This window comes from Pyrus communis, chromosome 8 (genome assembly GCF_041283825.1).
Source record: "Pyrus communis isolate YQ-2024b chromosome 8, ASM4128382v1, whole genome shotgun sequence".
NCBI lineage: Eukaryota > Viridiplantae > Streptophyta > Magnoliopsida > Rosales > Rosaceae > Pyrus > Pyrus communis.
In genome coordinates, this window is record NC_142572.1 from 5989563 (window position 1) to 6005841 (window position 16279).

The window sequence follows — 16279 nt, forward strand, 5'->3', positions numbered from 1 at the left end:
AGATTAAAAAAAAAAAAAAAAAAAAAAAAAAACAATTACCCATGTTTCTTCTCACCTATCTAGGTTAAAAAAAGATGATACAGATTACAGACAAAGAACAAGACATGAACAGTAAAATAAAATAAAAAAATATTTTTGCCTTTTTTTATAATCTAAAAATGCATGCATCTTCTTTTCTTTTTCTTTTTTCTTCTACAAGTGACTCATCTCTCTTGTTTGTTTTAGAGACAGAAAAATTAAATACTAAAGCATCAGCACCAAAATTATTCTCCTGGTAGGTCCAATTCTTTATTTTTTTTGGTAATTGAAAATTCTTTTTTCTAATATTTAAACGATGTACTTGTAAAAAAGGTCCTAACTACGCATCACACCCTTGAGATTTGACTTGGTTTTGTGTGAAATGTTGTTAGTGGCCCAACTAAAACAAGAGGGCCAGACTCTTGGCCCAACCAAACTCAATTTAGGCTGCAGCTCCGTTTTATGAAAAATAGAAAAGTCACGAAGATATATTACACTAAAGAGAGGGGGAGATCGGCTAACTCACACAATGGCCAACATAATTTGATATCGAATTCGCAATCCATGAGATTTGAATCTAAGACCTCTCAAAATGAAGAGAAATACCATCAGACCATAGTATTGATTGGCCTCACGGGTTTTAACTTATAAAACTCAATTTAGTTTGTCCTAAAGGATATCTAAACAGAAAAGCCGCAGCAGCCTTAACATCATATTTTTGAATACGGACCAAATTCCTTCGCTTGCTAGTTTAGAATGACTAGAATTGCTTTCAGAAGCACTTTGGATTTTCAGTAAAAATTTTGACGCTTTTGTATTAGAGACGCTTTCAACAGAAGTGCTTACGAGCTACGACCAAAAGTTTGTTTAGAACAGTTTCAAACATGCTCTAATTAAACTTTGGACTTTTCCTTCCTCCATTCGACACTTTTGCAACGAAAGGGAAAATAAAGTCAAGATGATGCATCTTCTAGATCTTGAGCCTAAGTTTAGAAAAATTCGATCACATACCGATACTCTGGAGCATCGTAAAATTTTGTTAGCAGATGGTTTTCTGTTTTGGCAACCGTTCTAAATCCAACTACCTTCAACTGTCCTTAAACTAATGCTAAAACCTTCAAACCAACAGCCGTGTACTAATCAATTCTTATTAAATTTGTTTCAAACCAACTCCTGAATTCTAAATCAATTTTTATTAAATTAGTGGAGTATTTCAGCCGCTTCGGATAATCCACATGTTTTGAAATTGTTGTACTTTGTTCAACGGATCAACAAAGTTTCAAAATCTGCCATATTACACATTCCAACTACTCAAACGTATCTCTTTTTTTATCCATTGAAAGACCGAAACTTCCAATGCTCGGCCTAGAACGATCGTGTCTTGGTTTCCTTGTTTTCGGGTTTGCTCCCGTGCAGCCGAAAACAAAAATATCAATGGCCCAAGAATTGCAAGAACGAAAGATTGACTAAACTAGGAACCGTTTATAAATCCACATTTTGAGATTGAAATGTGCTATACAAAACCCGGAAGTTACTTTTATTCCGTTTCTGCTTGCTCAAGAAACAACTTCATGGAGGCACTCTTACTAGAAGACTGCTTCCAGATACTGGTTACGATGCCTCTTGTCGAACTCCAACACGCTACCATATGTCCGATCAGCGATCCCAACAAACAGAGCTTCTGTGTCCGGGCTAAAGGATATTCCGGCGATTTCACCGAACAGGTCAATCTCTTGTTCCTTGACATACCCACGCTGGGTATCGAGGATGTGAACAAAGTCTGCCGGCTCAGCCATGGCCATGAACCGACCGTCTGAAGTGAACTTTATGGCTCGTATTGCTCCCATTCTTCCCTTTAACACGGCTACGGACTGTGTGAGGTTCCTTATGTCCCATAACCTGCAAGTGGTGTCTTGATTCCCGGTGGCCAAAATTTGTCCGTTCGGATGCCACGCCGAGGAAAAGCAATAGTCCAAATGACCTTTGAGGCTTCCGACAGCCTGTGCCAAGTAGGTAGGTAAACCATCACATCTTTGCTTATGACTTGCATAAATCACAAAATGAATACGCCGCACCGCGACAATGCAACTTACTTTTCCAGACTGAGCATCACCAATCAAGCAGTCCGTGCTATCACCGAGTACTGCAACCAGTTTACCATCCGGACTAACAGAGGTGTTCTGCCAAGAATCATAAACAAGAAAAGCTAAGATGAGAAATATAAAGTGACAAATCACTCTTAAGGAACAGTTTCAGAAGAGGGTACTCACATTCACGGACCAATCGAACGAGAAGCAGTTGAGGCAAGTGAAATTCTGGACATCAAAAACTCTAACTTGAGCATCATTGTTTGCAGTCATTACCCTCATTGAACCACTGCACAAGGAAAGTTCAGTTATAGGTCTTCAAGGCAAACAACCTATATCAGATAATGGCGGGACGACTTACGTGGGGTTTTGGAAAATGTCCACTGCATTTGTGATGGCATTATCATCTGTTGTTAATTTTGAGCAGAAAGCAACTCCAGGTTGATCAATGTGCTGGCCGCACGAACGAAAAAAAGAGAGTTAGTAATAGAGAAACAATGGCTATGATGGATTCAGTAGTCTCAAAGGAATATTTGTTTGAGCACTTCCATACCTTGCAGATTAGTTCACCTTGGAATCCCCCAGCAACCAATAAATTTTCCTTCACAGCCATAGTGCTTATTTGCACTCTAGAGAGTGGACGAACCAACAACCCAGGTCTTTTCTGAGAGAATATACAACCTTGACATTAGAATGGCCTTTTGGCCCTTTTTCCAATAAAGCGCGATCAATCGATCAAGCCTTTACGTACCTCAGTAGGCACAACTGGTTTCGCTACGTTCAGTACTTCTTTGCCTCTCCTGAGTAAAGAAGACCAGTGCATTACTGAAAAGTTCTGCATAAGGTATACATCGTGCTTTGATGTGGCCCATAACAGATTCCTCAGCTGCGGGGGGAGAAACAAACCAAGTTGACAGGTAACTTAGTAACAACATTCAACAATCCAAAACAAGAACTAAGATTATAACAAATATATGTCTGCGTATGCTAGATGACAATTATGAACTAACAGTTAAAATGCTGCGACAGATATAAGGTTTAACCAGCCATAAGACAATAGAGAATTATAAAACCAAAATCATTAAGGTCAGTGACCAGTATGTAAAAACCATGCAATATAGTCTTTACTTTTCATGGACCGGGAAAACCACCAACCAAGAAATCGAAAATAAAAAATGTTTTGTACCAGACCGTTGCAAGAGGATTATATGAAAAAATTAGACGCACCAGCAGTGAAAAAGTTGACTCGAGTGCCCTGAAGAGATGATGAGATTATTTATGCTATGCAATTTTTTAGATACATGATGAAGGAATTTGGTCAGTATTCCGCTTTGCTAAGACTACATCCATCCACTTCATGAGGCACAGAAATTGGAGATTAAAATGATAACGCCAGTACAAGACAAATGCATCCAACCAGGAATAAAGCACATATAAATGGAACAACATGACGACTCTTCGATGTTCAAAGCAAAGAAAAGAGCACACATAAGGCTGAACAATAAAATAATATGACCAATCCAATGGCATTTCAAGGTCACAAAAAGACGGACAGTATCATGAACAAATATCCATAAGTAAAAGAGCAGATGTACCACACCACCATATACTTCAGGTGACAGTTAAAAAAATATGTCAAAAACAAGCAAATTTGAAGGCCCTGGATGCCACAAAAATTCTAATAAAATTCGAAGTCCAAGAAAGCAAGAACTGTGTTAATCGGCCCCCTCATGACCAGAACGCATTGACTTATTAGGAGGCCTCTTAATGCTCAAATATCTTCCTATCATACCATATTAACAACGTCGCGCCAGCAGCTCTAATGTCCACCCTGCTGTAAAAGCTGAAATAAAGAGAGAAATAGCAGTCCTAAATGCAACAGATGGGTTAATGTGATATATATTCAACAGTCAACAGAAGCAAAATATGTACCACCATAAATCAAAATGCGACTGATATGCAAAAGAAATCGCATACAGGAAAATTCAGAAGGTACAAAATTAAAGTGAACTGATTACAAAAATATGTGAAAGATTATGTGTAACTGTGGTTAACGATGTAAGATCCAGCAATTTAAGAGGCCTAGTTTAGCTAAAGCTGAAACACAAGCCTCAAAATGTATGCGACTTGTAGGTGCAAGTGTTCACAACTACTCTTAATCTTACAGAAATTAGGGGTTAGTTATTGATTCAGCTGTTATTCTAGCTTGTGTAAAACCGGTATGTACAACTTAATTTCTATTATAGTGTTTGCCTAACAAGAACCTATGACAACCGTAAATGGAAAAAACACAGCAAATTTGTGAACAAGATGGTGACATATTGCCTACAGTATTAGTTATTGATTCAACTGTTATTCTACAATATGAAATCCATACCTTCCAGTGAATGGTTGAGCACATAACGACAATCATAAATTAAAATATCCTTCATAGAGGATAAATAAATTAAGATATCCTTCATAAAGGATAAAACATATTTGTGTAAGACCTGCAAAACTACGAATTAATGATATGCATATAACTAAAAGTAAAATACAACTATTAAAGAAGCTTATATCTAACAACAAGGCACAAAATTCAAAAGGATCATAAGTTTTATGCACACGACACACCATCTATATCAGTGACAAAAATGAGGAAATTATCTTGACGAGCAATAACTTTTGGAAGATCGAATGAACTACATGAGGCAATGAATACTGATAGTAGCGAACGGACTAAATTATGCATATGATTGCGCAGTGGATGAAAGTTATGTAAATATTTCAACACCACATATGGATGAAGTTTTGAGAAAAGAAAACTTAAACAAACTCAACAACAAAAGACTCTTATGTCCTGGCGTCCAACAAACTCACAAACAAATTTCTTGAAAAACTATTTCCAAAGAGTTTAGAGAAGCAAGAACAAAATCTCTACCTGGAAATGCACAATTGTGGACTTCACAATCCTTGTATTATAGTGAAAGTCATAGAAGGTCTTCCCCATCTCTACTGGCAAACACTCCTGTCAAGGCAGAAGATTCACAAACATGAAGGGAAGCATCAAAATAGAAGTAAAGATGAATTCTTTAAGACCAACAAGGCATTCTTTATATATATATATATATATATATATATATATATATATGTATGTATATGTATATGTATATTCGAGCGATATTCTAATTAATCTAATAGAAGGATCACGCTAATCTAGCCCACTTGGTTACACCGGTCTGCACCAATGCAATTCTAAGGCCAATTAATCAGAACCTAGAGCAAAAACATAGAGGATAGGATCCATGCTATGATGGGTAACAATCATTTTGGTACATAATGCAAAAGGTGAAGTCTTTAAGACCAAAAAGGAATTCTTTATATTATTCGAGCAAGCATATTCTAATTAATCTAATCAAAATCTAGAGCAAAAATATATGCAAATTCCACAAAAGACAGAGTGAATGGCACAAAATCGATACCTTTTCAAGGTCCTGGCGCGGCCGAGAGAGGTTCTCGTAGTTCTTGTACTGCTTCAATCGGGTCACACGGTACCTATCTCTGGTAAAATTAAGCCTCTCCCACGGAATCCCTTGGATGTCCTTCCCATTTCGAGCTTCCATTGCTGAAGTGTCAGTCTTCACCTTGCTCTGCAAAAACCCCAAAATTTTTAATTCTTCTGGAAAAAAAACATTACCAAAGTTTTACAAAGAAACAGAGCAGACGACCTCATCGAAGTCGTCGTCGTCGTCAAAGTCCGAGTCGGCATCGTGGCCTCCCGGGAGCTGGTTGTCGGCAAAAGCGTCGGTGTCATCAAAGTCGACGACATCGTAATAGTCGTCGACGTACTCCAGCTCGTCGTTCTGAAACTGCGCCATTTCCGACTGCGGAAAACTCACAGATAAACTGAAATCCGCATTGGGCACTGAATCGAAACCGAAAGTGAGAGAGGTAGCGAAGGGATTACCTGGAATTGGGGGAGGAATTCAGCTGGGCGGTTGAGAAAAACAGAGTGTGTAGAATTTTCCCGAGAAACAAACAGAAGAGCGTTTTTTATTAGGTGGGGGAGAGAAAATGCGCTGGGAGTGAAAGGAGGAGAAGAATCTTGTGCATGGATAGCGACGGCAAGTACATTATTATTGCTTTATTTTTAGTTTCTCCCTCTTAACGCTATTTTGATTTTACTTTGCTATCTATCATTTTAAAATTATCATTTTACTTTTCAAAATTCAAAATTCATTTCATTTTTATTTGTGAACTTTTTTTTTTAGTCGTCTTCTAAAACATACGTGCAACCTATAAAACTACTACATGTACATAAATTTGATTATAAATCTCTATTATGTGTTAATACTGAACAATAAAAAAATAATAAATTTAAAATAATTTGAAAAGATGAAAAAAAAAAAAATTGAGTAGTCTGTGACATCCAAATTAAATCTACATAAGAAACTAACAGATTTATGGTAATGTAGAGCAAAGTTTCAGTTTATAGATGCGACTTTGAAGTTTTAGGGGGTAAGTGATCAAAATCAAATTTCAAAGGGCAAATGGAGCAAATTATGAGTTTCAGAAAACATATTTTTGAGCAAGGTTCTAAAAGACGTTAGGCGCTAGTCAGGCAGTAGGCTGGAGCCTAGCGCCTAGACGGTTAGGCGGGGTCTAGGTGGGCGCTTAGGCGGACTAGGCAGCTTTAATTACATCTATTATATTTCGTATAAATAAGTGTCTGTTTATACTTAAAATATATATGATTTCATCATAAACTACAAAATGGAATAACAAATATATTAACAACTATTGGAACATAATGAAAACATGGATAACAAGTATATAATGTGTGTTCTTGTAAGTATTCAACAAATCTCTTACAATTTATTGAAAAAATAAAATGCAAAAAGAAAGTTATCTATTTTTTGTCTAAGTGAGTTACAACCTAAGCGGATGTCTAGACGGGTCTGAGCGGGCTAGGCGGGTGCCTAGGCGGTTTAGGCGGGTGTTTCAGTAGGCCTAGGCGACATTTCTTAATTTTCAAACGTCTAGGTATTAATCGGGAAAGTAACCAACCGTCTAGCGCCTAAACGGTGTTAGACAGAGATTTTTAGAACGTTGCTTTTGAGTTAAAGAGACCAAAGTAAGAATAAAAATACTTGCCAATTGGGCCCGCCGTATTAAAAATACATGTGGGTTCCCTGCCACTAAATGCCTACAAAATGAGGTGCACTCCACGTGGTGAGCTCCCAGTGCGAGCTTCATGCTTTTGGCAAACGATGGTGCCAACACGTCATTTGCGCGAGCTGACGGGTTCCCCATACCTCGATTTCCTCGACACATACGATAAGGTCTGCTGACGGCGTTGCTCCAAAACGGTTGTGTCCATCGCGATTAGTTGATGGACTTTGGATTTTCGTTTAGTTGGTTAGCTTACACCGCTTTCTTTTGTAGCAATCATCTTTAAATTTTAACTTAATTAAAATAATAGTTTTTAAATTTTAACTAATTTAGGTCCTTGAATTTTAACTAAATTATAGCAATAGTCTCTCGATTTTAATCTAATTATAATAATGATCTTTTTAATATGACTCATTTTGACGAGAGTTACATGTTTTGATGAGTTAAGGTACCAATGATCAAAATTTTTTTATTAATAAACCATTGCTCTAATTAGATTAAAGTTAAAAAGACATTACTACAATTTTTTTCTTTAATTCAAAGGACAGTGGCAATGGGTCCCACTCCAAACTCTACTCAGATGGGGCCCACCATGGGACCTTCTCGTTGGCAGGAAAGGTAAATAATCACTAATCGCTAGGATAAGGTTATCTTAATATTGCTTCCAGATTTGAGGTCGTTTTCCATGTTAATGTTTTGGGTTTTCAGATAATGTAAATTACTCCTTGACCATTTCAGATAATATAAATTACTCCTTGACCAAGGTGGTAAGCATCTCACCTTCTAGTGTTTGGATGAGAGGGCTCAAAATGTCATCTTGCTTTTTTCTCATTGAAATAAAAAGTGAGAAACTATACTTCGAAATAGTGCATGATCTTCCTTTAAAATCAATATGTAAGAAATTGGATTATGTTTTTTTGCTTTGGTTCTTGATAAATTTATGTTAAATAAACAACCATTTTTAATAAAATTGAAACAAAGACGATGATGTAGTTAACATCAGCCCTTTTTCACAATAACGAAGTCAGGATTGTGGTTTAGGGAGGACCCAACACACTCTCCTTGTTCTATAAAATTTTGGCGCATCCTGTTTTCACCAACTTTCGTTTGGGTTTGAAATTGTGTATTCCTCGTCATCCTTTTTCGAGTCAATCCACAAACCCGACCTAAACTTGTGATAAAATGACTCTCAGAATAAGTGAGGGATCCATGAATATTGGTAAGTGATTTCCATACTCTTTTTTCTCATTCTACACCCTGTATTTGCAAATAGTCAGACAAATTCAAACTATTAAGACATCTAATTGTAGGAAGAAAATTCACAAATACAATGGTTAATAAAATTAGTGACCACCATTTAATTCAATGGTGATACTGATTTGAGTAATTTTTAGTGAAAAATGAACTTTAAGAAAAGACCTAAATAATAGGCGGTTGGATTGTTGAAATTATTAAGAGATCCCTCAGCTGAAGTTCATTGCAGTTAACATTTTATTTTGAAGAAACCATAATAACATACGTGTTGGATTATTCATAAATTGGGAAGAAAAATACCACTAACTTGAAAATAAATTCATAAATTGGGATAATTCTTTAAACACAGAGTTACAAAATTGTCACCTGCACACTAGGTGAACATTTACATGAGTAGGAGATATACCCCAACCATTAGGAGGAGGGAGCTTATCATTCCAACCGACCTAATTAATTAGGATGATTAGTTAATTAATTAAAAACTTATTAGGTATAGATGACCTGAGAATTTGGTCCTCCTCGCAGTGAAAGGCTTAACTGTCAAACTTTAGCCACCCAGCTAATGAAAGGAAAGCATATAACATTAGCCCATGAAACAAGAAAAGAACTAAGCTATACCGGCTGGTTCTTTATTTTAAAGAGTACTTGATGTAAGAGATTATCCTCAAATGAAAGGACGTTGAAATTGTTTTTAAATTTCTGTAGGTGAAGGTCGTGGTTCTTCGATCTTATCACAAAACAAAATGGTTGTAGGTTATAACATTTAAACTTAAGCTCTACGTCATTCAAGTGAATAGTCAAAAGTGCGATCCGAAAATCATCTGAGGGTGGCTCTGAACTCCGACCTTGAGTATGACTACTTCTATCCCATACCAACATACTAAGTCAAATATTTAATACCTCGTACCGGAGTCAGGGCCGTCTTTGAGATTTCGAGGACCCTGTGCAAATTTTATAAAATGGCCCCTCCTTAAGATAGTTTTTTAAAAAAAAGAAGAACAATGTATTGATATTAGAAAACAATCACTTAAATCAAAACAAATTTTAGCACTTATTGATTGAAAGTTTACAAATGCCATTAATTATAATTAAAATAGTTGCAAACATAACCTTCACAAATAATCAAAGGCAGTTCAATGAGATTTTAAAATCTAACAAGAGCAATTTTCTAAATATAGAACATTATTACATAATATTAGATGGCAAAATTTTGGGGCCCTTCCAAATTTGGGGCCTTGTGCGACTGCACATTTCGCTCCCGCCCAACACCCCCTCTAGCCGAAGTAAGGTGGTACTCCGGATATCTTGAAGGGAATATTTATAAATACTAAGTTTGGAGGCAACATTTTTCCAAATCAATGTCACCAAGAGGAGGTTCGAGCTCTGTCTTGGGCCCACATGTTACTCGTGTTTCATTATTTACTCATTTGCTCTAAAAGTTCGTTTCCTCTGGAAAAAATTGTCAAATTACAATTCTATTTCGGGAACAAGGAAGCAAGGGATGAGAAAAAGTTCGTGAAAACACATGTTTATTATTGAAGTCCATGAATAGGGCACAAAAAAGTATAACCATCTGTGAGAGACAAGTTTTCCCTCTAGCATGTAAGGCCATCTCCAACTGACCCAGCCAAATGGCTAAAAATAGCTCGAAATGACATGAAAACCGTCTCTAACCGAGGGCTAGGTCAAATGGGTTGTGGGACCCACCAGGTCAAAAAACCAAAATCAGGCCAACGGGTTGGCCATTTCCAGCCAGCCCTCCAGCCCAGCCTATTTGAATGCTAACGGCTACCTAGCGTCAGGGTACCATTAGAATTTGATTTTTTTTTGGGGCGGTTTTTTTTTTTTTAATTCTAATTTTTTTTCCTTATGAATCCCTAAGCCATTCCTACACCATTTCTCACATTCTTTTCACCTTTCCATCCTAGAAATCTGGAGAGTTACTCACATTAGCGACACGTGTCAATCTTATTCGAAAAATGATTGAGATTGTATAAGGATAAGAAATCTGGAGGCTTATTAATTTGGCGACAAGTGGCACTCAAAATATGTCCAAAAATCTTATTTTAATATGGTAGTTTAATTTAATTAACCATATTAATTCAATTAAAATAATAAATTATAGAGGGGGCTATGTTTGGAGATGTGTTTTTTGTCAAAGGGCTATGTTTGACCTATGATCCTTTGGCCCCCTCAGTTGGAGATGATATAATATATGGCATGGCACTGTTCATTAAAATATAATTTTTTGCAGAAATGTATGGTTTTCTGGTTTGAGAATTCTAATCATCGAAGGCTAAAAAAGAAAACTGTGTTTGAAAAGAAGGTCATGTTGTGAAAGAAGAGACTTCACGATAAAATACTGAAGAAAAAAATGGAGATGGTCTGGAAAAAACCTCAACTATGAAAGGGCTAAAGAAAGTACCAAGTGATCTCACTGTTGAATGTGAAGGGTTTTTCTTTGAGATCGATGAATATGAAGACTAAAGTTACTCAAAGATGCAAGTGGTCGCCCCTTGTGAATTGTGCACGGACAACGTTCTTCATCATTACCATTTTTTTGCCATGATTCTTGAGACCGCATGTCTAAATTTGAAACGTCTCCACTACTCCTTAGAGTCGAATCACCATAAAAAGATAAAAGACTAAACGATGCATATTTCAACTTACTCCGAAAGACGTGGTCTTTGGATAACTATCCATCTTCAAGGGGAACAGGTTGCTTTCAAATACATAGTTAGGGGCACTTGTGGAACCATGATTTTTAAGAGCTGGAGTAAGTGGATCGGAATACAATTATTTCAAAAGTTCGATCATGGACTCAACAGCTCCGAGCGGAGCTAAATTGATGTAGCAGTTTGAGCGACTTCGCTAGAATGACCATGCTCATCCTGCAAGACACGGAGATCTGATCCGGCATGGAATCAACCATAGCCACTATACATCGTCAGTGGCGGAGCTAGGAATTTACGTGAGGAGGGGCCTCATGCAAATGTTAAAAAAAAAAAAACAAAAGAGATAGTATTTGCAAGAAAGTATAATACATGCTTGGAGTTTGAGCTAATTAAATTTTTTGAGGTGCTAAATACTTTTTCATGTTAAAATTAACCTTCCAATATCAAGTTAATATAGAGAGTAGTTAATCAAAATTAAAGAGGATCAAATCAATTAAAAATCCTAGGAAGACCAAGTTTTGAGACCATATTTTGGATACCACATAATGTGACGGTTGATGATTAGATTTCTTCTTTATTGATTTAAAGTACTAGTCCAACCATTAGCAGGTATATCATCACGTGGTCTCAAAAGATGGCTCAAGGAGATGGTCACTGTAGCATCGACCCAAGTTAATATAGAATAAATTGGTAGATTTTATTAGTTTGAGGACTGATTTTTTCAAAAATATAGTTTAAAGACCTAATTTTCATTAAAGGTAATAATTGAGGGACTAAATTGACAATTCACCCTATTTTAACTATTGGTGAAGAATTTAAGATTTTTATATGAACTACAAGGAGTATACTACTAGGTTTAATATATATATATATATATATATATATATATATATATATATATATAATACTAAATATTAAGAATGGCCTAAAGAGTGAGGGTAGGCCTTAGCCTATACTGGCCTATTAGTGCCTCCGCCCCTGTACATCTTGGAGTTCTTACAATTTAAGAATTGGCGTGCGCCACAAGTAATCACACTCTTAAAGAAGATGGAATATCTACTTCTAGATATCATCTAGGATTCTCCTAGCTTAGAACAAGGATTATATCCTAAAAAGGTCTATCTCCTGATTGGTATAAATACACCTGTCTAGGGTTCATCACTGGTAGCGTAATCATCGCACTCTAATTCTTTTGTCCACTGCTTAAGTCTTATACTTGCTTATACTTGCTTACTAACTTGAGCGTCGAGAGAGGCTTTGGCTGACACACCTGACACACCTCTATCCTGATGTCCGAAGGACAATGAAATGGCCATGTGCGCGACACCCAAGGGTGATGCAAGCCATTTAATGAATGCATATGCCAAGACCATGTAAAACATGCATATAATTTTCGCGCGCAACCACGCATTATAGTATTCAAGTACAAGCCTTAACAAAACAAAATATAACAATCTACTGCTAATAATTTAAAAGTGATGATGCATGACATGTGCAAAGCATACTACTAATCCGAAATACAAGCGGAAGGAATATTAGAAAGTGCAATTACAAGAGATGTCCTACGCAAAGAAGAAGACACAAATTTACTGATATGGGAATGCCTCGTAGCTCAAATTGTATGCCTCGTTCTTAGGTCCTGAAGGGGGCGCAAAACAAAACATGAGTGGACCAAGTTTATATATATGTAATACTAAAATAGTTATTCTTCAATGTACTAACCCCCAGTTTTAGAAAACTCATATAGCATAAAAAGTAATAGGTTTTCCGAAAACCTTAGCATGCCATAAAACCTTCATAAAACATATATCGTATATAGTGTGCTTAGTAGTGATATCACAATCACCTATCTGTGAGTGGACCCCTTCCAAAATGCATGATTTTATTACTAGAAATGCATACATAAAAATCATGATTTTATGACTACGGTTTATGAAACGTTTATTGAGTTATCGGATTTACGCTTTATGAAATATCATGCTTTATCGAATTTACATTACTGAGATACTTATGAATATGATTTATGATATGATGTTTGAGTTATTGAGCTCCGTTGAGATATATTTTGGAAATATTATGTTCATGATTTTCTGTGATGGATATTCATATATATATGCCTTCGGGTGAGTGATGTAGTGTCTTCGAGCGAAAGATATATATATATATATATATATATATATGCCTTCAAGCGGGCGATGTAGTTACCAATGTGATGTTCAACAATATGGAGGACATGGTCACCTCAAATGACACACCTAAGCACAAAAGAGGACAATTTAGTAAACCCTAAGAAGACGATTGAATTTGGGAAAACGGACATCGTAATTGGATTCAGGGCATCGAAAAACCTAAGGGAGGACCTTCGGTTTCCCCATGCGCCTGTGGCGACCCTAAAAGTCACGTGCCACCTTACACGCCGCCAAGTGTCGAGTTGAGCCGCCGAAAAGTTGCTTTTGCCGGTGCCGTCGTGAACGGAGGCGGAGCAAAGTACCTTTGGGGAGGCGTATGTGCTTCATGCGCCGGCCACTGCTGCACCACGAGCAGCCCCACCCGTTTGCGAGTATAGGCTACTAGCCTTCCTCACAAAGCTTGAGATTTGGCCTATTTCTAAGCAAACTTCCCGAGCTCCGTTCGAGCTTGTTTCTCAACCATTTTCGATAGGGGTGGGTTCAAAAAATAAAAAACCGAAAACCAAACCAAACCGAGGCTGAAAAAAACCGAACCGAAACTACCAAATTGAACCGAATCGAATTTGGCTGGTTTGGTTTCGATTTTTGAGGTTTGGAAACCGAACCGGACTGAACCGAACCGAAAAAAAATCATATATAAATACTAAAAAATACATGTTGCCGTCAGGGTTTGAACCCTTTCCCTGCTGGTTGGGGTTGGTTGTTGCAAGCTAACTTGACTGTAGGCTTTGTGTTGTTATAATTGTACCAGTAATTTATTTATAGGTTTCTTATGTTTAATGCTTTATAAAATTTCTTAACTTTACAAATCCTAACCGTCTCACTCCCATTTCATTTCAGATCTCAAACACCTCTCTGTTTCGTCCGCTGCTTCCTCTTTGCCTTTGCTTCCTCTCTCTCTCTCTCTCTCTCTCTCCTTCCCTCTCCCTCTCCTTCATCTCTTCCTCCAAATCACTCTCTCTCCAGTCTTCTCCTATCCTCCTCGCAGATTCCTTCTTCCAAACCATGATTTTCCCTCCCCCTTTTCGAGATCCGACGAAAAGAGGAATTGAAAGAGCTTGCGATGATCATGGCGATATCGCTGCAACAAAGGTTGTGGTTTTATTTATTTGTCAGTTCATAGGTTTTTAATTGTATGGTTACCCATTTGAAATTTATGTAATTTATGGTGAAAAAGTTTGTATTTTTCTCTGAATATGTTTTGGAATTTTCTAGATCTATTGTGGACTTGACTATGAATTTGAATGTGGGCACTGGGCATGCGTTATTGAAGTCCGATTATGGTATTTAGAAGAACCCAATTGCTTTTTTTTTTTTGATTTGCATCGATTAGTTAATTTGTTGAGTGATTTCATGATTTTGTAAATTTTAAAGTTTTTGAATTTTGAATCCTGGAGATGTACATTTCCTTGAAGAATATATGTTTATGTATTTGCTTAACTTTTGAAAATTTGAATTCGTTCTACTTGATCACAAGTAGTTGAATTACTTGAATGTATTCAGGATTTTGAGGCTCTCAATTCTCTGATATATGAGAACTGGGAGGTTGATAGGTAGGTTCCTTCCATTTACATCATTTAAAAATAAAAATAAAAAACCGAAAAAAACCAAGACCGAAACCGAAAAAAAATGAACCGAACCGAACCGAACCGAAATTTCGGTTCGATTTCGGTTTTGGCAAAAAACCAAACCGTTTTGAACCGAACCCAACCCTAATTTTCGATGTTTCAAAAGCCAAAATGAAGCTTGACATGAGAAAAAGAGATCCATACCAAGTTGGGACCGAGTGGTGGCCAGAGTTGGTGAAAAATGGCTGCAAAGTGGCGGTCTTCGCCAGAAAACTGGGAAAGCTTTCCCAGTGAATTTCCTACGTCCAAACATCACCAAAACTTCTCAAAATTACTTCCAAACATACATAAAGGCACGATCTACAACTTTTGGATAAGGTTAGAGGCTTACCCTCACTAATGCTTGTCCAATATGTCGAAAGTTCCTACAAACTTAGATTTTTCAATTGAGAAGAGATGCACAAAAATAGATGAAATAATCAATTGGTTGATGGATTAGACTAAAGAGAAAAAAACTATGAGAACAAAAGAACTAAAAAGATGAAAATGAAAACTTGAGCAAGCTACATAGATTATTAATGGTGTATTTGTTATACTAGACTATCTTGGATTGGACTAGCTTCAGGGATTAAGCTGGACTATCTTAAAATAGACTAAGCTGGACTAAGTTTGTGAAACATTTAGTGCAATGTCGGACTAAATATGAGGATAATGAAATAGTTATCAATGTTTGAAAGAAATGAGGGTTTTTGAACTTTCAACTTGGTAAAAGAAACTCATCTAATCTTCAGACTTATTGCAACCACAGTTGGAATCAAACATGCATCCAGAACCCGCAATCTATGGCAAATAAAATTACGATTCTTCCTCAGTTTTATTGGTAACTAAACAGCTTGTAAAATATCCAGTGGAGAACAGCACAATCAACATTTCTAAATCTTTATCTTTAATGTAAGAACAACATAAAGTTGAAGAATAAATGTAAAACAAAAAATGACCAAAACAAAAGAACCGATCTTTATCAGCAATTTTTCAAATCCAGAAAACCCAATTAAAAATAAACCCAAACAATCCAATTTTCTAGCAGATCTTTGAAACTAGACAAATTGTCTTGGATCCCAAAGATCAAAAGAGAGAGTAGTGCTTGGAAAAACCCAAACTGGCTCAATTTGTCTCGTAGATCTTTGCAATTTGTTTTTGCCTTCAAACCTCTGTCTTCAAAACTAGCCTTCGAACCTCAGTTTTCAAACCCAGCCTTTGGGCCATCGTCGTTGACCCTAGCCCTCAGTCGATCGTAATATCAAATAAACTTTCCTTTTGCTAATTGATCCACCGGA

General features: G+C 36.7%; 1 protein-coding gene across 4 annotated transcripts; it reads right to left on the reverse strand.

Moving 5' to 3' along the window:
• Positions 1–1464: 1464 nt before the first annotated feature.
• Positions 1465–6250, reverse strand: LOC137718196 (putative WD repeat-containing protein C2A9.03). 4 transcript variants are annotated; one of them, XM_088698931.1, is made up of 11 exons: positions 6052–6195; positions 5813–5968; positions 5567–5734; positions 5026–5112; positions 3898–3974; positions 2857–2991; positions 2659–2769; positions 2467–2558; positions 2289–2394; positions 2112–2198; positions 1465–2018 (listed from the first exon to the last, which is right to left on the reverse strand). In XM_088698931.1, exons 5-11 carry the CDS (start codon positions 3898–3900, stop codon positions 1605–1607), a joined length of 948 nt encoding a protein of 315 aa, XP_088555057.1. In that variant the 5' UTR covers positions 3901–3974; positions 5026–5112; positions 5567–5734; positions 5813–5968; positions 6052–6195; the 3' UTR covers positions 1465–1604. The 4 variants fall into 4 exon arrangements, with proteins under 4 accessions (XP_088555057.1, XP_068313798.2, XP_088555058.1 ...); XM_068457697.2 differs by lacking the exon at positions 3898–3974 and having other exon boundaries at positions 6052–6250; XM_088698932.1 differs by lacking the exons at positions 5567–5734; positions 5813–5968; positions 6052–6195 and having other exon boundaries at positions 3898–3948; positions 5026–5114.
• Between the last annotated feature and the right edge of the window lie 10029 nt (positions 6251–16279).